Source organism: Mauremys mutica, chromosome 8, assembly GCF_020497125.1.
Source record: "Mauremys mutica isolate MM-2020 ecotype Southern chromosome 8, ASM2049712v1, whole genome shotgun sequence".
In the NCBI taxonomy this organism is placed as follows: domain Eukaryota; kingdom Metazoa; phylum Chordata; order Testudines; family Geoemydidae; genus Mauremys; species Mauremys mutica.
Window position 1 is genome coordinate 64,944,904 of NC_059079.1, and position 22,552 is coordinate 64,967,455.

The following is a 22,552-nucleotide window of genomic DNA, read 5'->3' on the forward strand; positions in this document are numbered from 1 at the left end:
AGGAGCAGAGGGGGAACACCAGTTACTTACAGTAAAGTAGAGAGATGATGCACCAAGTCTGATTAATTCTATAGAAATGCCATGCACATGCTGGCAAAATGCAGTAGCCACGAAGAAAAATGAGGAGTACTTGTGGCACCTTAGACTAACAAATTTATTTCAGCATAAGCTTTCGTGGGCTACAGCTCACTTCTTCGGATGCATGTCAGGTGACATGCTGAAATAAATTTGTTAGTCTCTAAGGTGCCACAAGTACTCCTGTTCTTTTTGTGGATACAGACTAACACGGCTGCTACTCTGAAACCTGAAGAAAAATCAATATGTCCCTCTCTTCTGACCTCCCTCTGTCCCACTCCTCCTTATAATAGCAATGACAGTTGGGGTGCATGACATCGCCAGAGGATTAATTACTGGTTACACCTCAGCCCTGGGCTCTTCCCAGGCATTAACCCTTTGTTCTGACTATTGTTGCTTCACGTGAAACTATGAACTTGAAATCTAGTCATATATGAGTTAAGAAGAGCCCTGACTCCCCCGCCAATCACTGTGGCATTATGGACATATTTTCCTGCCATTTAAAATGTTTTTCTCTCCTCTGTTGTTGTGGGATGGACCCATCCAAATATCAGAGGAAACTAAGGCTATGTCTATACTACGGACCTTACAGCAGCATGGCTGTCCTGCTGCAGCTTCACTGCTGCAAGGTCTCCTGTGTAGCTGCTCTATGCCAACGGGATGGAGCTCTCCCACCTGCATAATTAAACCACCCCCAACAAGTGGCAGTAGTTATGTTGGCGGAAAAGCGTCTCCCACTGACATAGCGCTGTCCACACCAGCACTTTTGTCAGTGAAACTTATGTTGGCCAGGGGTGTGTTTTTTTCATGAACAAAGTTGAGTGTGTGCCTGTAACTAGTACCTTACAGGTGTTTCAGTAATGCAATTTAGAAGAATCAATATGTCAAAATGCATGGGTGAGAGAGACTATATTTTAAGATGTATTTACACAATCATTTGCACATACAGACCCTGAATTCCTTATGATGTAATGTGATATAAAGATTTTATCTGCTAGTGTTTAGGAGGGGCACATTGCATACAAAGTTATGAGAGTTATGAAAGTCATCCCAAGAAAGTGCCAGATGAACCTTTATTCCATGCCATAGCATCATACATATTGCCCCTGTCATGTGCGCCACAGAAAGAACTATTTGAGAGGTTTGAAGATGTTGTTGAAATTCTTCTATCCCTTTGCCTGAGAAACCAGGTTCCTGAGTTACCCTGAGTCCAACTGTATGGGGTTCAGAGAGAGGAATAAAAATCCTCTAAAAATGTTTTTTGCAGGTAATAATCAGATATGAAAGGTCAATATCTTTTAGACCCACAAGGGGGATGGGGAACATTTCCCTGGCAGATTAATTTTAAAACATGTTGGCTGTTTGAAGCTGCCCAAGGGAGTGGAATGTTAGAATAAGTCCTGGGAGAGGGTTAATAGGCTGAATGTGGGTGAAACCGTCAACATTTAATACTGTTCACAGCTATGATGATTGTGAAGCTTGGTTGAGGTGGTGAAGTTAGAGGGTGGAAGAGGGAAGGATATTTCCCAGGAAATGCCTTGCTGCTAAATGATGAACTAGCACTTGGCTGAGCCCTCAAGGGTTAACACATTGTTGTTAGTGTAGCCTCTCACACAAGGCAGCACGAGCTCGAGGGAGGGGAGATAGCAAAGCAGACAGAGACAGACACACACCTTGTGTGTGGGAAAGAGAGAGAGATGCACACTGCCCCTTTAAGTAAGCTGACCCACTCTTAAGTGTATTGTCTTTTTAAAGTGGATCAGGAAGTTGAGACAGCAGCTGGTGCCCCAAGCTCTCTGTCTCTCTCTGTCGTGTCCCCTCCCTGCTCTATATGGAGAAGGTGTAAGCAGGGTGCAAGAGCAGGAGGGAGGGGGACACCCTGACATTATCCCCCTTCCTTCCCCCCCTGCACAGCTAGCAGGAGTCTCTGAGAACAGCTCTAAGGCAGAGGGCAGGAGCAGCACATGGCAGTGGGGGGAGGGACAGCTGAACTGCAGATTGCTAGCCTGCTGGGTGGCTGCAACACAGGGAACTTAGGAGAGTGGGGAGCTGATAGGGGGGCTGCCAGTGCACCCTGGTTACAAGCCCCCACCAGCTAGCTGCAACGGGCTGCTCTTCCTGCAACCAGTGGACAAAGCAGGTGGCTACCAAACAACAAAGGAGGCACATGTGAAATTGATTCAGCCATATTGGAGGAGTATGCGGTAAGGCTCTGAGTTAATGGTTTAAATCATTTCCATAGCAGATATTATCGTGGATCCCAATACCACTGACTTCATCCTGCCACTTGCGTACGGGGGTCGTGGTTTTAGTAATTCATTGTATTGAAGACAGAACTGTAAAGGATGCAAATAATTCTTTAGCCTGAAAAAACTACCATGGAATGGTACAATGCTAACATTGTAACCAGGCTAGTTAGCACACCACTGGCCTCTACTAGACAGAGTCAGAATCGCTCAACTATGTGCCATAAGTAGGGTTGCCAACTTTCTAATCTCACAAAACTGAACACCTTAGCCCCACCCCTTCCCCGAGGCCACTCTCCCTTCCCAGCTCCTTCCCCGAGGCCCTGCCCCGCACTCATTACATTCCCCCTCCCTTGGTGGCTCGCTCTTCCCCACCCTCACTCACTTTCATGGGCTGAGGCAGAGGGTTGGTGTGCGGCAGGGGATGAGGGCTCTAACTGGGGCTGTGGATTCTAGGATGGGGCCAGAAATGAGGGGTTCAGGGTGCAGGAGGGGGCTCCAGGCTGGAGCAGGGGGTTGGGGCCAGAGATAAGGGGTTTGGGGTGTAAGAGGGGGCTCCAGGCTTGGGGGTGGGGCAGAGGGGTTCATGGTGTGGGAGGGGTCTTGGGAATGGGGCAGGGAGTTTGGGTACGGGGGGGTGAGGGCTCCATCTGGGGGTGTAGGCTCTGGGATTGGGCAAAGGATGAGGGGCTTGGGGTGCAGAAGGGGGTCCGAGTTTGGTGGGGGCTCAGGGCTGGGGCCAGGGGTTGGTGAAAAAGCAAACTCAAAGAGATCAGCAGTCTGGAGATTTACTTATGGCAGTAAACACAAAAGGAAGGGAAGTGGCAGTTGCATAATCTATTAACAGAGGATAAGCCCAGGCCATTAAACTGAAATTAAGGGCTTGTTTCATTTGAGGTAATAGAGTGGGGTGACCAGACAGCAAATGTGAAAAATTGGGAGGGATGGTGGTGGTAATAGAAGCCTAATATAAGAAAAAGGCCCAAAAATCAGAACTGTCCCTATAAAATTGGGACATCTGGTCACCCTATAGTAGGGGTACATACAGCAACAGTGATTTGAGGGTAATAGAAAAGAGAGTTCAAAACTGATTGTGAAAAATAAAGCAGTGTAGGCAGCAATACAACAGCTGGAAAAAGTCTGCCCCCAGCACATATGGGTCTGAATTAGTGAACCATCACTGGGGTAAGTGTGCAAAATGCTATCAGCTTGCACAGCTGTTGCCGGCCCAAAGGGCCCGAGGAGCAACAGTGGGGTTTGTTGCCCGGTGTGCGTCGCACTAATTAACACACCAGGGTGGAGAAGCAAACCAAGTTTATTTGAGCCCAAATAAGGTGCCAGGGAGAAAAAGCATTCTCAAATCCTGCACACCCGCACGCAGGCGGGGTCCCAGCATTTATACCCCCCCTTGTTTTTCCCCCTTCCTCCTTCCCCCTTGCAACAGTTACACTTAACACTATAATGTAGCTTGTTAGAACTGTTCTCATTCGCATGTTTATCTATGGCCTTCACAGCACAGACCCATGCAGACTTTCCTCCCCCTTTTCCCTTGTCTTACTGCCGCTTTTGCTGTTTCGAGCTATACTGCAGCTGCAATCTAAGAAAGCTGACAGTTACACATTTTGCTTGCTGTTTATTAGCATCTTAGGCTGGTTAAAGTTCACAGCATGGAAGAACTTTGGTTCACTCAGGCCTACAGTCACAACTTTGATTCACTTAGGCTTGGGGACACCAACACAGCCTACTAGAGAGACAAGGTGGGGGAGGGAATAGCTTTTACTGGACCAACTTCTGTTGGTAGGGTGACCAGACAGCAAATGTGAAAAATCAGGACAGGGGGTGGGGTTAATAGGAGCCTATATAAGAAAAAGACCCCAAAATTGGGACTGTCTCTATAAAATCAGGACATCTGGTCACCCTACCTGGGGGTGAGGGGCAGGCCAAGGGGAGCCTTTCATCCACACTCCCTCTGCTGGAGGGGCCGATTTCAGCTCATGGGAGCGCAGCTGGGCTGTGTCCTGTCTGAGCGCACAGAGCGCCACAGCAGCCCCTTCAGCCTGGCCATTGGGAGATCCCCACCCCCCACCGCCCTGTCCCGCGATCCACCCCCCCCACACACACCCTGCCTCGCAGTGCGCCGTTCCAGCATCCCCCCCGCCTCGCAGTGCGCCGTTCCAGCATCCCCCCTCGCCTCCCTGTCAAAGTACAAACAACACACACCGGGGTGGGGGAGGTAACGAGCCAATGGGAAGAAAGCCGGAAAAAAGAGACAACCAATGAGCTGGGACGTCGGTGCACGGAGGAGGGGCCCAATGGGCAGGCTCCAACGCGGACGTAGCGTGCAAACGTTCCAGGATCGCACTGTGGGGGCAGCGGGGGCGCACGTGGGGGAGACCCCGGTCCCGGCCCGCTGCGCGTCTGCCCGCCAGGGGGACTCGGGAGGCGGGGTGGGCCCGGCGGGACGCCCCCTTCCCCCGCCATGGCCCTGCTGCCCCGCACCGCGCGGGACTTCGGCTCGGCCCAGTACTGGGAGCGCTTCTTCCAGCAGCGCGGGCCGCGCGCCTTCGAGTGGTACGGCGGCTACCTGGAGCTGTGCGCGGCGCTGCACAAGTATGTGCGTCCCCGCGACAAGGTGAGCGAGGGGCGGCCGGGGGCGCCTCCGTTGGGTGGGGCCCGAGACCCGGGCCGAAGGGTAGAGCGCGTCTGCGGCTCCCCCGATTCCTGTAGGGCACGGGGCATAGGTAGGGTCAGAAGCAGCCTAGGGAAGAGCGGGAGGGTGAAGTTGCTGCCAGGCGGGGGCACTGCTGGATCGCACCGAGAGAGTGGGTGTCATGGGCTCGCTGGGAGGTTGCATCTCGGGGGGTCCTGCCAGGGTCGGTCCTGGGTCCTGTGCCAATGTTTTTATTAGCCGCTTGGGTAACGCAGGGGAGGGCCTGCTTGTAACATTGGTGTCTGGCGCCAGGCAAACGGGGGCAGGGGCACGGGCAGGCCAGGATTAGAATTCAGAACAACCTGAGTTTAACAGGATGGAAGTCAATAAAACACGTTTAAAGTACTGCACTTTGGAAGGAAAAATCAAATGCACAGCTACAAAAAGGGAAATAACTAGCTGGGCAGTACAGCTGCTGGAAATGATCTGGGGTTGTAGTGGAATCGCAAATTGGGTCTGATGCAGTTGCAAAAAAGATTAATGTTATTCTGGGGCGTGTCAGCATAAGCAGTGTATGTAAGACACAGGATGTAATTGTCACACTCTGCTTGGCACTGGTGAGGCATCAACTGGAGTAGTGTGTCCAATTCTGGGTGCCACACTCTAGGAAAGATGTGGACAAACTGGAGAGAGTCCAGAGGAGAGCAACAAAAATGATAAGTTTTGAAAACTTGACCTATGAAGAAAGTTTTTTTAAAAATGGTCATGTTCAGGCTTGAGAAAAGAAGGGAGGGGGGAGAAATTTTACCATATTTGAGGACTATTATCAGGCTATTATAAAGGAGACAGGGATCAATTGTTCTCCATGTCCAGTGAAAGAATGACAACAAGTAATGACTTGATTTATAGCAAGAGAGGTTTAGGTTAGATATTAGGAAAACGTTCTAACTTTAAGGGTAGTTAAGGTCTGGAATAGGCTTTCAAGGAAGGCTGTGGAATCCCCGTCATTGGAGGTTTCTAAGAACAGGTTGCACAAACACCTGTCAGGGAGTGTCGAGGTTTACTTGGTCCTGCCTCAGTGCAGGGGGCTGGACTTAATAACTTCTCAAAGTCCTTTCCAGCCCTACATTTCTATGATTCTGATTCTCTTAGGGCCCCATATGGATGTATGAAGAGGTATAGGCAGGGGCTGGGCTGGGCTGATCTCCTAGGTGCTGAGTACAGATTTCTTTGATCCACAGCCCAGTGTCACAATCGGGTGGTTCAAAGCCTAAAACATATGCAAGATCCATCCCAGCACAGGAGACTCCCAAATGCTACTTGCTTGGGTGGATGTGGATCTATGATGGCGATGGGCGAATTACACCCCGTGGGACTGTTCTCCCCGGCCCCTGAGCTCCTGGCCGTGAGGCTAGCCCCCGACCCCTTCCCTGATGTTCCCCCTCCCTCGCAGCCTCAGCTCACTGCGCCACCAGCTCACTGCGCCACCAGCTCAATGCTCGAGGCAGTGAGCTCCTGGGGCAGGGCAGCTGCAGATCCCGGCCTGACCGGTGCTCTGTGCTGCGCGGTGCCTGGCTGGCTCCAGCCGGGCGGTGCAGCGGCCTGTCATGGTGCAGCCGCACCGCCAGCCACTGGTGCTCCAGGCAGCGCAGTAAGGGGGCAAGGAGGGGGATTGGATAGAGGGCAAGGGAGGCCGGGGGTGTGGATAGGGGTCGGGGGGTCAGAGGGCGGGGAACAGGGTGGTTGAATGGGGGTAGGGGTTCTGGGGGCGGTCAGGGAGAAGGATGGGGCAGAGGTCCCCAGGGGGGCAGTCAGGAATGAGAGGAGGGGTTGGATGGGGCGGCTGGGGGCAGTCAGGGTGGGGATTCTGGGGGCAGTCAGGGGACAGGGAGAAGGGGTGGCTGGATAGGGCAGGGGTCCCAGGGAGGCAGTGAGGAAGGAGAGGGGGTGTTGGATGGGGCGGTGGGGGGCAGTTAGGGGCGGGGAGTCTGGGTGCATTCAGGGTGAAGGAGTGGTTGGATGGGGCAGAGGTCCTGGGGGCGGGCAGTCAGGAAGGAGGAGGGGGTTGGATGGGGTGGGGGGGCAGTTAGGGGCGGGGGGACAGGGGCTGTCAGGGGACAGGGAGCAGGGGTGTGGATGGGGCAGGAGTCCCGGGGGGCCGTCAGGGGCGAGAAGCGGGGGGGTCAGATAGGGGGCAGGGGCTGGGCCACGTCTGCCTGTTTAGGGAGGCACAGCCTCCTCTAACCAGCCCTCCATACAATTTCTGAAACCGGATGTAGCCCTCAGGCCAAAAAGTTTGCCCGCCCCCGGTCTACGAGTAGGGAAGCAGCTTGGCAGCCAATCTCATGGATCCTCAGCTTATCCACTCCAGTATCTCCCCATAAGTTGTTTGTTTTGGTTAGTGCTGAGCTAATGGCCCAGCCTGGTGTTGGGAGATGGTGACCAGTAGATAAAACCAAGATCATGTCCATTTGTGGTCATAAATGATCCCTCGGCACTTCTTAGAAGAAATGGGGTATGGCTCCCTTTATTCTGGCTAAAATCTAGCTCAGATAACCACATCCTGTCTCCCTGAATTCCATGTGCAGTTCAGGTTACATCCACTCGAGTTCACTGGTTGTTGTGCACTAGTCATCAGATGGTGTCTTCCACCCCGGTGCAGCTATAGTGCAGTGGTGGGGAAGGGATTCCTGCATGTGTGTGTTTAACAGATACATGTCGAATGCCTCCTTTGCGTGTGGTGAATCCCTCTGTAGTACATTTATTTCAAGATCCCCAAGTGTTGGTTAGTGAGCATTCATGGTGGATTTGTCTCCCAGAGAATCCGTTTTGCTGATCTACATGGTGTGTGTATGTGTGTTTGGAATTGGTTGGGATAAACAGGACTGTGCTGTGTATCCACAGGGAAACTTATCTCTTTAAATTTCTCAGGTTCTTGTAGTGGGTTGTGGCAACTCAGAACTGAGCGAGCAGATGTATGACGTGGGCTACCAGGACATTGTGAACGTAGACATCAGCGAGGTTGTGATAAATCAGATGAGGGAGCGGAATGCCCACAGGAGGCCGAAGATGAGCTACCTGCGGATGGACATGCTGCAGATGGATTTCCAGGACGCCCAGTTCCAGGTGGTATTGGACAAGGGCACCCTAGATGCTATCTTGGTTGATGAAGAGGAGGCCACCCTCCAAAGGGTGGACAGGATGTTTTCTGAGATTAGCCGGGTGCTGCAGGTTGGAGGCCGCTACCTGTGTATCTCCTTGGCCCAGGCCCATGTGGTGAAGAAGGCGGTGGGCTACTTCTCCCAGGAAGGCTGGATGGTGCGTGTTCACCAGGTCTCAGGCAGTGCGGATGGAGCGGCCAAGCAGCAGTTTGTTCTGCCCGTTTTTGTCTATGTCATGACCAAGTTCAAGAAGATCCCAGATTTGGTTCTTCAGATCCTTGAGATCTACACTGAGGAGCAGGACAAGCCTGTGCGGGTGGAGAGCGCTGAGCAGCTGATCGAGGCAGTAAAGGAGAGGCAGCTGTATGCTCTGCTGCGCAGCCAGCTGAATAAAAACCCCACCGCGAGCCACGTCTCCCTGGATCTGTGTGATGCAGATGCTGGGAAACCTCGGTACACTCTGCATGTGGTGGACAGCCCCTCAGTGAAAGCCTCCCAGAACAATCACTTTGCCATCTTCATCAGTGAGTTCAGCTCCTCTGAGAGGATATTTCTCTAGCTGAGATGTTCAAAATAGGGATGAAATCTTGATCCCATTGAAGTCCATGGAAAAACTCCCATTGACTTCAGCGGGGGTCACCATTCAAGCTAAGCTCTTAAGCTTCTGGTTAGGTATAATAAGATAGGCCTGATTTTCACCAGTGCCGGACACCCAACAATTCCCATTCATTTCCATGACAGTTGCTGGGTGTTCAGCACTAGAGATTAAGAGATTTTCCAACTGAACTTATTCTGCTGGCAAATGCCAAGTTGGTGGTATGAAATATTTCACCAAATCTATTACAGACTTGACGAAACTTTCATCAAAACACAGCCAGGTTCCCCCTCCTCCCCCAAAGTTCTGGGGATGAGCAGCATTTCTCCAGCTCCCAGAACTGGGGGCTGGTAGGGAGGCTCAGTGATTGTCCAGCAGCTGGGCTGAGATTTCCCAAGTGAGGGTGGTCAGGAAGCCAGAAACATTTCGTTTCGTTTCAGTTCTCCTGAAATGGAATTTTTCTTTAAATTCGTTCCCGTGAAAAGTTTTCACATTTTTTACAGTTCATTCCAAAGTGGGACGAATTCCCTCCACCCTCACCCCAAAAATCCAAAATTTTTTGCAGAAAGATTCCCTTTTTTTGGCGAGCTCTGCTCAGCACTTCTGAAAATCAAGTCAGTTATCAAAGATGCCTTTCAAGGCTCCTGAGCCCCTAAATTTAGACACCTCATTTCTGAAAATCTTGGTCTCCAGGAGCAAAAGAACAAAACACATTAGCTTGCCAAGGTATTGTGTGTAGACAGAGCCCAGTCACTGACCAAAGAAGCAGTGCGGTGCTGTGGCCTGATATGAAGCCTTAATCTGACATAGGGGACTGGTCATGAAGATGGGCGGTGGGACAGATCACATTTAACTGCCTCATTTTTCATCTCCAAAATGTGCCCATTGGTGTAATCTGAAGATATACTGGTAAGCACCTGGGCTTTATCGCATAAGTACTTGCGATAGTTGGATAGCCCCCTACATCAGCTCAGAGAGCAAATACACAATACAAGATACAGCTGTTAGCCAGTAGGATCTGATTCTGCCACCTTCCCAACAAGCTATTCCCAACCCCTATGAATAGCCCCATTCATTTCATTGAGGCTACTTATGGAGAAAGATACCAGCAACTGAGGCCTTGGCTACACTTGAGAGTTACAATGCTGTTGGTGGCTTTATAGCGCTGTAACTCACTCCCCGTCCACACTGGCAAGGCACATACAGCACTGTATCTCCGTGGCTACAGCGCTGCTTGTACTCCACCTCCCTGAGAGGAATAAAGAGTATAGCGCTGCTGCTGCAGCGCTGGGGTGCCAATGTAAACAGGGAATAATCTTAGTACACTGTAACTGACCTCCCGAAGCTTCCCATAATCCTTTTAAGTGAAGGTTCCGCTCTTTGTTTTATTGTGAACTCCGGGCTCCCGGAGCTGCTTATCAAAAAAACAAACACAGCCCCAGTTTGCTGTGAATGAGCAGAGGCAGGGAGCTCCCTTTGGAATGCCCACAGCTAGTGTTTGCTTGAAGAGAGGGGGAGGGAGGGGGCTTGAGGAGAGAAGCAGCGCGGGGCGGGGTGGGTGTCCGTTTTGGAGCAGCTGCTCATCTGGTCTGTGAGGAAAAAACCAAACAGCTGCTGTTTGCTTTCAGTGAGTGAGGGAGGGGGTCAAACTTTTTTTTTTTTTTTTTTTTAGTTTGTTACATGTATTTAATTGCTGAAAGGAAGATGGAACAAGCAAGTTGGATTTCTAGTAACACCATGAAAGCACCAAAGAATATTCACTTGCAAGGCAGGGCGCTGACAGTGTCAGCTCCAAAAATCCACGCTCTCTCTCCCCCATGCTCCCTGTCACACTCCACCCCACCCACTTTTGAAAAGTAAGTTGCAGCCACTTGAACGCTGGGATAGCTGCCCATAATGCACTGCTCCCAATGCTGCTGCAGATGCTGCAAATGTGGCCACAACAGTGCGCTGGTAGCTGTCAGTGTGGCCACACTACAGCACTTTCCCTACTCAGCTGTACGAAGACAGGTTTAACTCCCAGCACTGTACAGCTGCAAGTGTAGCCATACCCTGAGAGTTCTGGTGGCAGAATCTGCCCTCTAGTAAATAGCAGATGCTGATAATGGAGCATTCATGTGTTTGTTACTAACTTTCTCTGTGATGCTCTGTTGTTGCTACCAGGTAAAAGTTAAATAGACAAATTTGCTCTGTTTTAATATCATAAATGCACTCATTGCAGTTAGACATGCATCCAACAAGAAAAGGCTATTGTATTTATAGTGTGTACAAACTGCCAGCTTCCTTAGGATCAGCAGGAGCTCTGAAGTAGCTCCTTTCTTGAATTTGAGAGCGCTCCACTATTTACAAAAAAACAAAAAACATTTGACTGAGATTTCAGTGTATGAAATCCAGGCCTCTTTAACAGAATGCAGAAACCTCTCCTCCTCTTAGCCACACACAAAGCAGGTCACACTGGTTAGTGCATTTGTAGTATTTCTTCAATTGCCTTCTTCCAACCTGTTACCAATAGTGGAATTAATTTTTCACATTATTAAGGCAGATTTGTCAGCTAGACAATAACAATAATAGATGGCCTGTTTGATTTTAATCCAAGGAGGCAACGTAGTCCAGTGCACAGGGCTGAGAGTTGAGATTCCTGGAGTTTGTTCCCATCTCTGACTCATTGTGTGACCATTTAACCACTCTGCATCTCAGCTGTCCTATTCATAAATATGGGGCAGATACTTGCTCCATTTTCCAAGTGCTTTGGAATCTTCAAATGGACGTGATCCAGAGGAGTGCTAAGTCTTCTTGTTTCATTAGCACAGACTCTAGATACACAGACCTGTAATACATTCAAGCCTTTGTGTTATGAATGCGTTGGAGGAAGGGGCATCCAAAATGGATTCAATCAAGGGGTGTATTGGCAAAGCTGCCACAGGGCTGCATCTAATTTGTCAGATCTGGAAAAGGTTGCAGTTGTTGTTGTTGTCATCAGTATAACAGGAGCACGCTGTTTACCAGTTCCATCTCGATCCAAGCAGCACAGACATACTGTGTTCTGGAGCTTATCTGTACTAGAGATGATGGCAGTTGCTTTGGCCGCTCCTGGCTAAAGGCTAAGATACATTGGTAGCACTGTACTTCTAGCACCATCCGTTTCTGCCACTGTGGTCTCTGCTCTCCTGACTGAGACCCCTTTCTCCAGTACCACAGGGCAGAGAGACCGAGTGGCTCTTTGGGACGGAGGCGGGTCGGAAGCAGCTGGCTGTCAGCGCAGGCTTCAGGCGGCTGATAACGGTGGCCCTGCACAGAGGTCAGCACTATGAAGGGATGGAAGGCATCCAGGCAGAGCTGTCGGGGAAGGTGATGGAGCTGGCGCCACCCAGCCTCCCGTCCCAGCAGCAGGTAAGCGCTGTTCCCAACAGCTGTGTTCAGGCATCTCCTTGGGCAGAGCTGCAAACCCAGCCTGCACCCCACACATCCATAGCCAGGCTCTAGCTCCTACTTCAGGGCCTCCTGCTGCTCTCTGTTGCCGTCACATGTTCTCCTTTCAGCTGGAAGTGGGCTCCAATTGCAAAATTTGATCTGGTTCCAGTCAAGGGAGGGGTTCAGCTCAGGGGCTTAGTTCAGCCCAGAATCTAGCTGCTGTTTTATTCTCCTCTCTGCCCCAGCTCCAGTCACTTCATTTCTTTAGGCTGTGATTTTTGGATGCCTTAATTTGAGGGCCTCAAATTCAGATACCCCAACGGGGCCTGATTTTTAGAGGGAGGGCATCTCAAGTTGGGCACCCAAAACCACTCGCCCTGTTTGCAAATATTGGCCTGAATCTCTTCCGCCTTCCTGTTTCTTTCTGCAGCTTTCTACCCACCTCGCTGAGGATTGAACCATTCAGCAACTTGTAAAACGTGTATTATTGCTGTGACTTGTTTCCTGCATCTCAGCTAATAACTAGATAACCATGGTGAAAAAACTGGCCAAACTACTATGCCACACAAACCTGTCCAGTCCTCACGCTCCCCTGCTATCCTCAGCTTCCTACAACAAATATCCTTTCAATTCCTAAGATGCATCTGTTTCAGCTTGGCTTCTTAAGAGGAGATGTAGAATGGTTTATTGTGCCTCTCAGTATTAGCAGGTCAAACAGGGATCTATCCTGGATCCAGTTCTATTCAGTATCTTCATAAATGATTTGGATAATGGCATACATAGTAGACATACACTGACAAAATTTTTGGATGATACCAAAGGGGGATTTTTTGCAGGTTCTTTGGAGGACAGGATTAGAATTCAAAATGATCTTGACAAACTGGAGAAATGGTCTGAAATAAATAGGATGAAATTGAATAAGGACAAATGGAAAGTACTCCACTTGGAAGAAGAAATCAATTGCACAAATACAAAATGGGAAATGACTGCCTAGGAAGGAGTACTGCAGAAAGTGATCTGGGGGTTATAGCAGGGGTCCCCAACCTTTTCAGGACCAGGGACCGGTCATGCCTGCGGAGGGAGCGCTCGTCCCGCGGCTCGGGTAGACCTCCCGCAGGCACGCCTGCGGGCGGTGGAGCGCTCGCCCCGCGGCGCGGGTAGACCTCCCGCAGGCACGCCTGCGGGAGGTCCACTGGGTTGGTTCGCGGCCCGGTTTGTAAGAGGCCGCGGACCGGTACCGGGCCGCGGACCGGGGGTTGGGGACCCCTGGGTTATAGGGAATCTCAAACTCCATATGCATCAACAATGTAACACTGTTGCAGATAAAGTGCACATCATTTTGGGCTATGTTACTAAGGGTAGGTCTATACTTACCTGCTGGGTCGACGCGTAGAGTTCGACTTCTCGGAGTTCGAACTATCGCGTCTAATCTAGACGCGATAGTTCAAACTCCGAACGCGCTCCCATCGACTCCGGAACTCCACCACCGCGAATGGCGGTGGTGGAATCGACGGGGGAGCCGCGGACTTCGATCCCGCGGCGTCTGGACGGGTGAGTAGTTCGAACTAAGGTAGTTCGAGTTCAGCTACGCTATTCGCGTAGCTGAACTTGTGTACCTTAGTTCAACCCCCCCCCCCACCAGTGTAGACCAGGCCTAAGAATGTTGTAAGCAAGACACAAGAAGTATGTCAAACAGGCCATCTACATAGAGCAGACAAATCTGCCTTAATAATGTGAAAGATTAATTCTACCACTACTCAGCAATGAAAAGGCCTCAATTGGAGTGTTGTGTCCAGTTCTGGGCACCATACTTCAAGATAGATGTGGACAAATTGGAGAAAGTCCAGAGAAGAGCAACAAAAATGATTAAAAGTCTAGAAAACATGATCTATGAGGGAAGATTGAAAAAATGGGCATGGTTAGTCTGGAGAAGAGAAGACTGAGGAGGGACATAATAGTCTTCAAGTATGTAAAAGGTTGTTATAAAGAGGAGGGTGATAAATTGTTCTCCTTATCCACTGAGGACAGGACAAGGAGCAATGGGCTTAAAATGCAGCAAGAGAGATTTAGGTTAGACATTAGGAAAAGCTTCCTAACTGTCAGGGTAGTTAAGCACTGAAATAAATTACCTACAGACTTACCTACAGAGGTTGTGGAATCTCCATCTTTGGAGGTTTTAAGAACAGGTTAGACTAACACCTGTCAGGGATGGTCTAGATCAAGTGGGCAAACTACAGCCTGCAGGTTTCTCTTGCCCAGCCCCTGAGCACCTGGCCCGTGAGGCTGCTCCCCCCACCCCGCCGCTGTACCCTCTCCCGCAGCCTCAGCTCGCTGCACCGCCAACGCAATGCTCTGGGCAGCAGGGCTCTTGCAGAGCCGCGGCCTGATCCGGTGCTCTGTGCTGCGCAGTGGCATGGCTGGCTCCAGGTGGGCAGAATGACTGCCTGTCCTGGTGCTCTGGGCAGTGTGGCTGTAGCCCCCCCAGCCACCAGTGCTCCAGGCAGCACGTGGATAGAGGGCAGGGGAGTTCTGGGTGGTGGTCAGGGGGCGGGGGTGTGGATAGGGAATGAGGCGGTCAGAGGGCGGGGAACGGGGATTGAATGGGGGCAGTGGTCCCGGGGGAGCAGTCTAGAATGAGAGATGGGGTTGGATTGGGCAGCGGGGGGGCAGTCAGGGGCAGGGATTCCGGGGTGGTCAGGGGACAGGGAGGGGTGGATGGGGTAGAAGTCCCCAGAGGGCCATTGGGGGCAAGAAGCCGTGGGGGATCAGATAAGGGGTGGGGGCCAGGGCACGCCATAAAATTTCAGAAACCCTCAGACCAAAAAGCTTGCCTGCCTCTGGTCTAGATAATACTTAGTCCTGTCCTAGTGCAGGGGATTGGACTAGACGACCTCTCGAGGTCCCTTCCAGTCCTAGATTTCTGTGACTCTGAAACTGTTCTTCTGGTCTCCTGTTAAAGGCAAAAAGTACAGGAGACCAGGCAAACTGGATTCTATAATCTGTCTTCCTTTCAAATTTCAGTAGATGTGGGAAATCAGATTCAAACCCCTGTAGATCTAGTTTCAGGTCTGGTTCTGAGGCAGTTGAAATTATTCATGTCCAAGACGTTAGAATTCTCATGAGAACAACTGATTTCCTAAGAATCTTGCCAAATTGGACAACAATCTTAAAAGAGCAATTTGATTTTTTTAAAATTTATTTTAGCATCACTGAAAATCAGACCAGATCCTTGCTTTGACCTGAAAGCCAAGCTCTGAACCCATCAGAATCTGTATCCAAACAGCAGCCCCTTGGACTATCATGCTATATGGGGCCCTGTTGAGCCGGGATGCAGTGCTATTGGCTTGGTCTTCAATCAGCCTAGACAGGGATTGCAGGTGGGAGTTTGCACAACACCGATTTGAGCAACAAACTGCCTTGTGTTCATGGCAGTCTTGTTCTGGTGCCATTTTCCTATTGCAGTCCCTGGGCTGGTAGCTCTTCCTCTGGTTCTTTCTGTAAAGCTCTCTGGTGTCTCCTGTGTGAGTTAGTTTCCCCTATTGCTTTTCTTTCTCCCCCAGGTGCCGTTTCTCTCTGTAGGGGGGGACATCGGGGTCCGTACCATTCAGCACCAGGATACCAGCGCCATGAGTGGGGAATACCTCATTGAGGACGTAAAAGGGGACAACATGTGCTATTTCCGGCGGCTCATCTTCCTCAGCAACAGGAATGTAGTGCAGTCGGAAGCCAGGCTGCTGTCCAGTGCAGCCCCTAGAGGTGTGTAAACTTGGGCCTAGGAGTTTGGGAAAGATTATCAGGGCTTGGGCAGCACAGTAAAGGGCTGGGAAGAGTTGCAGTATACCCAGGAGCCGTTGGATGGCTCTGGGCAGCAATAAGCAGGTTGGAAAGCAATGGGAGCACATCATGAGAATAAATGGAACAACCACATTGGGTGACATCTAGCTCATCCCAGGGGGCCACTGTGGAGAAGAAAGATTAGGGTGTATTGGTCAATCACAAGATGACTGAGCCGTCACTGTGATGCGGCTGTGAAAAAGGCTAATGTAGTCCTAGGATGCATCAGGCAAGGTACTGGTGCAGACCTCATCTGGAATACTGTGTGCAGTTCTGGTCTCCTATGTTTAAGAAACATGAATTCAAACTGGAACAGGTGCAGAGAAGGGCTGCTAGGATGATCAGAGGAATGGAGAACCTACCTTACAAGAGGAGACTCAGAGAGCTCTCTCCCAACGATATGCCCTGCTGTCCCCAGCACATATCGGGTGTGCCAGCCCCTCTGCATGTCTGCCTGGGCATCTGACTAATGTCTCTCCTGTGTTGTTCAGGCCAGAAGCAGCGGAAGAAGGACAAGAAGAAACAGAGGTCTGGTTCCACCGAGGCCCCCCCAGCATCAGCTTGCCAGGCCATTGACAGGAGTTACCTCTGCTGTGAACACCATAAGGCCATGGTTGCGGGACTGGCTCTGCTAAGAAAGCCTGAGCTCCTACCAGGTGCGAGGCCCATGAGCTAAGAGAAACGACACCTCCCCACCACCACCACCATAGGAGAGGGCAAGTCCCTAGTACAAGTCTTCCCTGTACTTGTACCTGGTCTAGTCAGCTCAGTGCCAGGGACAGCTAAGGGGAGGGACGAGTGTCTCCATCAGTGACCGAATGGCAGGCCGGGCCCAGGGACTCCTCTCTGGCTGCCGCTGGTGCTAGTCCATCTGTGTCCTCTCCCTATCCCAGAGGCATGGGTGAGTCTCTGGTGCTGTCTGGACACGTGGATAGTGCTGTAGCCTCCCCCATCATGAAAGATGCTACAGCAATGGCACACAGTCGTTTTGGTATGGAGTGGCTGCGGAGGCTAGTGCTTAGAGCAGGAGCCTTGGACTCTGGACTCCTGGTTTCTGTTCCTGGCGCTGACACAGAGTGCTTGTAGGTTGATGTCTGTGCCCCAGCTCCCCTGTCTGTAAAGCGGCAAGGACGACACTTGCCCACGTCCTGCCGGAAGGGAGGGGAAGCTCTGCTAGCTCAAGCTCACCAAGCACTTTGAGATCCTCCCATGGCAGACCCTGGAGGAGCGCCAAGCACTATTGGTCAGAGGGAAGGTCCTTGGACTGGATTTCCAGTCTCGTGGATAGGTAACTGGGGGATGTTGGGTTGGGGAAGTGCTTCTGGCTGGGCGGGGGGACTGGGTGCTAGCACTGGGGTCTCCTGGGGCTCTGGGTTAGGGCGCTTGCCGCCTGTCGCTACAGAGCTGGTTTAAAAGGCTGGCAAGGTCAGTAGGCGAAACGAGCAGTGTGGCTTCAGCGTGTTCCTAGCAGGTGTCGTGTACGTCCCAGGCCCAGCACCCAGGCCCAGTCAGCCGTGGCTGATTGGTATTGCAAAGCCAGGGAAGTTTCAGGGCCCACTAGGTTGCATTGTCTGAGCAGAGCAGAGAGTGGTGGCCTGCTGCCGTCTGCCTGGCTCTATTGCTCGCTCGCTATCCTGGGTGCTCCCTTACCTTCCCATTCAGCAGCTGATGGCCTGGTAGCTGGTGGGCTGCCACAGCCTCCACAAAAGGCTGCTGCTGTCTCAGGATACCAAGAGCTGAGCAAAAGCAACTGTACCCCCAGCCAGTGAGGCAGCAACATCAACGGGAACACCAAGGTGCTGGGCAGGAGTCCCTCGACTGCCCTGAACTTCCCGGACATGTACGTCCCTGTTACACAGGTAGCTTCTGTAGGAGCTGAGTTGCCGGTGGCTTGAATTTCCCTGGACTGTCGCCCGCAGTTGATTAGCTTCGTTCTCACCCTGAAACAGAGGGAAAAGGGGTGAGGGGCCTGGTTTCTGGACTCCACGGTGACCCCAGTGTGCAGCTGGAAGGCCATATGTGAGCTGTGTTAAAATGAAAACTTCCCTCTGAAAGCTTTCTAGCTAAATCAACTCAAGGAGGAGAGGGAGCAGGCGGGGAGGAGATGGGTCCAGAGCAGCAGAGAGCGAACTGAATCCAGCTGCAGGAGGGAAGGGGTTAAAGATGTGTTTGGTTTAGATAGGGGGGACCCAGGGACTGCATAGTTGAAGAGGAAGCCGCTTCCGCGCCCAAGCTCTACCCCAGCAGGGACCCTGTTGCCTAGCCAAAGCCAGATGCAGTGGTGGGTGGAATGTGAGCATAGTGTTCTCCCACGCTGGCCTGGAGGGGACAGCGTGGAGCATGGAGGGTTCAGGTTGCCATGGAGGTTAATTTCCCGGCTTGCTTCCCGCTTGCAGGAGCCCAGCTCTCGGTGCTGGTGATTGGGCTGGGCGGAGGCAGCCTGCCTCTCTTCATCCACGACTATTTCTGCCAGTCCCACGTTGAGGCGGTTGAAATCGACCCCTCCATGCTGGAGGTGGCTACCCGGTGGTTCGGCTTTTCCCAAGGCGACAGGATGAAGGTTCACATCTTGGACGGTCTGGACTACGTGGCTGAGCTGGCAGCAGCAGCAGGTAATGGACAAGGGTCCCTGCAGACTGATGCGCCCCTGAGGACCCCCATCCCGCCTCCCCATTCTTGAATGCTGTAAGAGGATGGTATCGGTTCCACGCCTGTAGCTGCTAGCCAGGGTCACCGCAGAGCAGTGCTGAGCACTCCCTTTGCTTCTTGACCCTGGGCACTTAGTGCAGCAACCTCAATGCCTATCTTTCAAGCTCCTTGTGGTTGTTTAGCCTTGTACCCCATAGGGATGGGGCAAGGGGATGGGGGGACTCACTGTTCCAGAGAGCCCACAGTGGACAACTCTGACTCCTACCTTCCCCATTTCCCCACCCAATTGTGTCTTCTGCTGAGAGGTTCTCTTCCATTCTGAGCCACACCACCTCTCTCTCCTCTGCCCAGTTCCTCCACACTAGCCCATCACTGCTTTACCATCAACCATTTAATTTGTATGTAACACACACGTGAGCTGAGGTGCCATTAGCAAGGTATGGCAGGATATCTGATTCTCTTCCACCTGCAGCCATTAGCATCATGCGCTATGACCTTTTCAGCTCTCCTAAGCTAAGCAGAGTCATCCTTTGCTGGTATGTGGATGGGAGACATCCAAAGAGAACCCAAATGCTGGAGAAAGTGGTGGTGTTGCATCATTGGTTGCATTCTTTCCCCAATCCCTACTGAATTAATGCCACAGCCTGGCATTGGGGGGTCACTGTGCTGCAGGAGGGCTCATCTTTCTGGCAAGATGTCAAATGGGCGGCGTGATCACTTGTGATCATTTAAAGATCTCCTGCCCTAGTGCCAAATTCCAGTCTGGCTGCCTATAGTTACAATGTGACACAATGTTCTTTGCTTTCTCTGTTAAGTGTTGAGCAGCTGCCACACTCACTCCAGAGGTGGCTGCATTTCTGTGGAAGGGGAGAAGACTCCTGCAAGTGTCATTCATAAAACCTTGGATGGAAGCTGCTGTGCAAATGGCAGAAGAATCTCTTTTAACCTTCCAGCTTTTATCTCAGCCACTTGCCCAATGACTATGGCAGTGAGCAGTGCTTGGCTCATCCCACGCTATTGCTGCCTTGCTCTTTGGATGCTAACTGGGCTGTTCTCCTTCCACAGCTCCAGCCCAGTACGATGTTGTCATGTTCGATGTAGACAGCAAGGATCCCACGCTGGGAATGAGCTGCCCGCCCCCAGCTTTTGTGGAAATGTCCTTCCTGCAGAAGGTTAGAACCATCCTGGCACCGGAAGGTACGGAAAGGCTGTCCGACAGCCTCGTGTGTGCGCAGATGCTGCGCTACGGCTCCTGCATCCCAAACGGCTGTCTCCAGGTGTCAGCATCCTCTTAGAGCAAGCGTGACCCTAGTGGTGAAAGCTGGGCGCTGGGTGGCAGGATCCCTGGGTTCTGTGCCTGGAGCAGCCTCTGTGACTCGGCCCCGCTCTGTAAAACCGAGCGAATAACAGCCATCTGACGGGAGGCTCAATGGTATAACGTTGATGAGGCAGATGCAGCCGCTCAATGGATATACAGGGCGGTGTGGGTCAGATTGCAATACCCTCCCCTAGGATGACTAGCACCTTGCTCCATGAGCAGGCCTGCTGATACCAGTGGGTCTGCTCATGGAAGAAGGGGCAATGAGGGATGGTAGGCTGGCCCTTTGTATGCTCAGTGATTCGCTGGCATTAGCGACAGCAACGGGACCCCTCTGCTAGACACTGGAATCAGCTGCTAACTAGCTGCAGGCCCATGGCTGCTTTGCAGGGGCCTCTCTTCGTTTGCGCTGTGTGCCAATACTTTCACCAGGTGGCCTTCGGTGCTGGTGCTCTCAAGCTTTACCCAGACAAGGGCCATGGCGCCGCCTTGCTGTTAATTCAGGAGTTGCACCAAATGGGCATAATGGAGCAGACTGAGGCTGCAAGCCTGGCTGTGCTGCTGTGAGACCATTGGTTCCAGCATGCTTCACTGCTTGGCTCCAGTTGGAGCTCAGTCTGCTGGGATCGGTAGTCCCCCAGCAGCGCCTCTATTGGTGTGGAGGGTGGGGAGTAGGGTGGGGCAGGTTGCCTCTGATCACTCCAGTTCCAAACGTGCCTGTGCTTTTGGGTCTCTTTCCCCTTGCTCCAGGCGTTTTTGTGCTCAATCTGGTGTGCCGAGACACTCTGCTCAAAGACTCAGTTCTGGCTGCCCTCAAGGAGGTCTTCCCTCTGCTGTACGCCCGGAGGATCGAGGGGGAAGTCAACGAAATCCTGTTCTGCCAGCAGTACCCTGAGGGGAAGCTGGCTGCCCTGGAGCTCCTGGAGACAGCTAGGACTCTGGAGAGGATGCTGAGGAGGCCCGGCCAAGCATGGGATAGCTCCTACGTTCTGTCGGACATGCTGAAGGCAGTGGAGATTGTGTGAGAGAGACGTTCTGCCTCGTCTGGGTTACCGCCTGTGCTCTCGGTTTGGAGAGAGGAGCTGAAGGCGGTTGTGCCGTCTGACTGTAAACACGGCAAGTGAAGAGCGGAGCCCTCCAACGCCACACGTACATGCTCCTCCTGGCTGCTAGGGCCGGAATGGTGCATCTCAAGCAGCCTGTCCAAGGGAAGGCAGGATCCTGGGAGGGAAAGCCTCCCTCTGGGGAAAAAAGAGAGGCTGCCAGCCATAGTGAAAGGACTGGAGTGACCCCTGCGCTCCCCAAAAGGGTCTCAAGGCAGCAGCCAATGGTGTGAGAAGTTCTGTTCCTTCTCCGAGTGGCTGTGAGCCAGCTGATTAGGGGAGTGGGGCCTGGTCTAGCTCTGCTCCTTATTGCTGTGGAGGCCAGTCCCCTGGGCACCAGCACTGGGTGTTTGCTGCAGGAGCCTCCCCCACTCTCTGCTTTTAAAATAAAGGCCTTTTTCCTTGGCAGATGTAGAATTGGGGAAGCAGGGCCTTGGGTGTGGAGTGGGAGGCCAGCATGAAGGGTGGGAGCATGAGGGCCAAAGCTGGAAGGCTTGGGAAAAGTGAGGAAGTCCATTTTACAACAGGGGGCTGCCTGGGTCTGTCTCTGACCCCAAATCCCACCCGTCTCCTGTGTCTCCGCCTAACTCACCCATGTGCAGTCTTGTCACTAGCCCTGCCTGCCATTTGGACACTCTCACCCCAGCTCTCCCTTCAGCTGCCCCACGCTCCCCACAATTTTCTCTGACCCTAGGTGAATAGGTGGGATCTGAGCAAGAGGTAGGCCCTGCTCTGAGCTCCTCAGGCCTGCATGGCTCTCTCTCACTGAAGTCAGAGGGAGTCCCTGCTCTGTAAGGACATTAGAATGGGGTCTTGAGTGGATCTGTTTGTACTACCATGGCTGCACCCCTAAAGTGGTGGACATCTGATGTGTGTTTAAAAATGCTCTCAGCCAGCACCAGTATGTCCTCCTGTGTCTTCCAGGAAGAACATAGACTTTTTGACAGTCTGAGGATCAGTGTCATACTGCAGCTACATCTGGGCTAGAACACAGCTAGGTTGAACAGTCCATAGCAACTTTAATGGTGTTTTGTATGATGAGACATGAAGGAGAACTCAGGGTGCTGAACTAGGCTGGCCTGAATGTAAACACCTGCCTTGTCACGTCAGCCCACGCTGGCTCTTCCTCCTAGTAACTGCTCAATGATGGTCATTTGTCTGAGCACTCAGGGCTTTGTCTTTGCATCTCTCCTAAAACTTAGCCCTTCTTCCAGCACAGCAGCTGGCTCAGTGCAGCTGTTGCAGGAGGGATGTCACTGCCTGAATGAGCACAATGCTTCCTGCTGCACCAGTGCTATGCCTGGGCATGTATCCTATCCAGGTGTGAAACAGACCCAGCACTGCTGGCTCTGGGAGATCTTCCCAGGTCAAAGCCTGAGGGGCTGGGGCTGGGACTGCAGGCAGATGTGACTCAGAAGGGGAAATCATGTCCCTGTAGCCCCGAGAAACAGACACAACAAAACTAATTTCCCTTTGTACTAAAGACAAAACTCAAATACTACCAACCGGC

The 22,552-nt window shown here is 52.0% G+C and overlaps 1 protein-coding gene across 1 annotated transcript; it reads left to right on the forward strand.

The window, feature by feature from the left end:
* Positions 1-4,643: 4,643 nt before the first annotated feature.
* METTL13 (methyltransferase 13, eEF1A lysine and N-terminal methyltransferase) lies at positions 4,644-21,448 on the forward strand. The gene is made up of 8 exons (XM_045028191.1): positions 4,644-4,953; positions 7,903-8,656; positions 11,918-12,117; positions 15,699-15,894; positions 16,464-16,628; positions 18,369-18,584; positions 19,687-19,818; positions 20,690-21,448. The coding sequence occupies exons 1-8, from the start codon at positions 4,801-4,803 to the stop codon at positions 20,962-20,964; spliced, it is 2,091 nt and encodes a 696-aa protein (XP_044884126.1). The 5' UTR covers positions 4,644-4,800; the 3' UTR covers positions 20,965-21,448.
* The last annotated feature ends 1,104 nt before the right edge of the window (positions 21,449-22,552 follow it).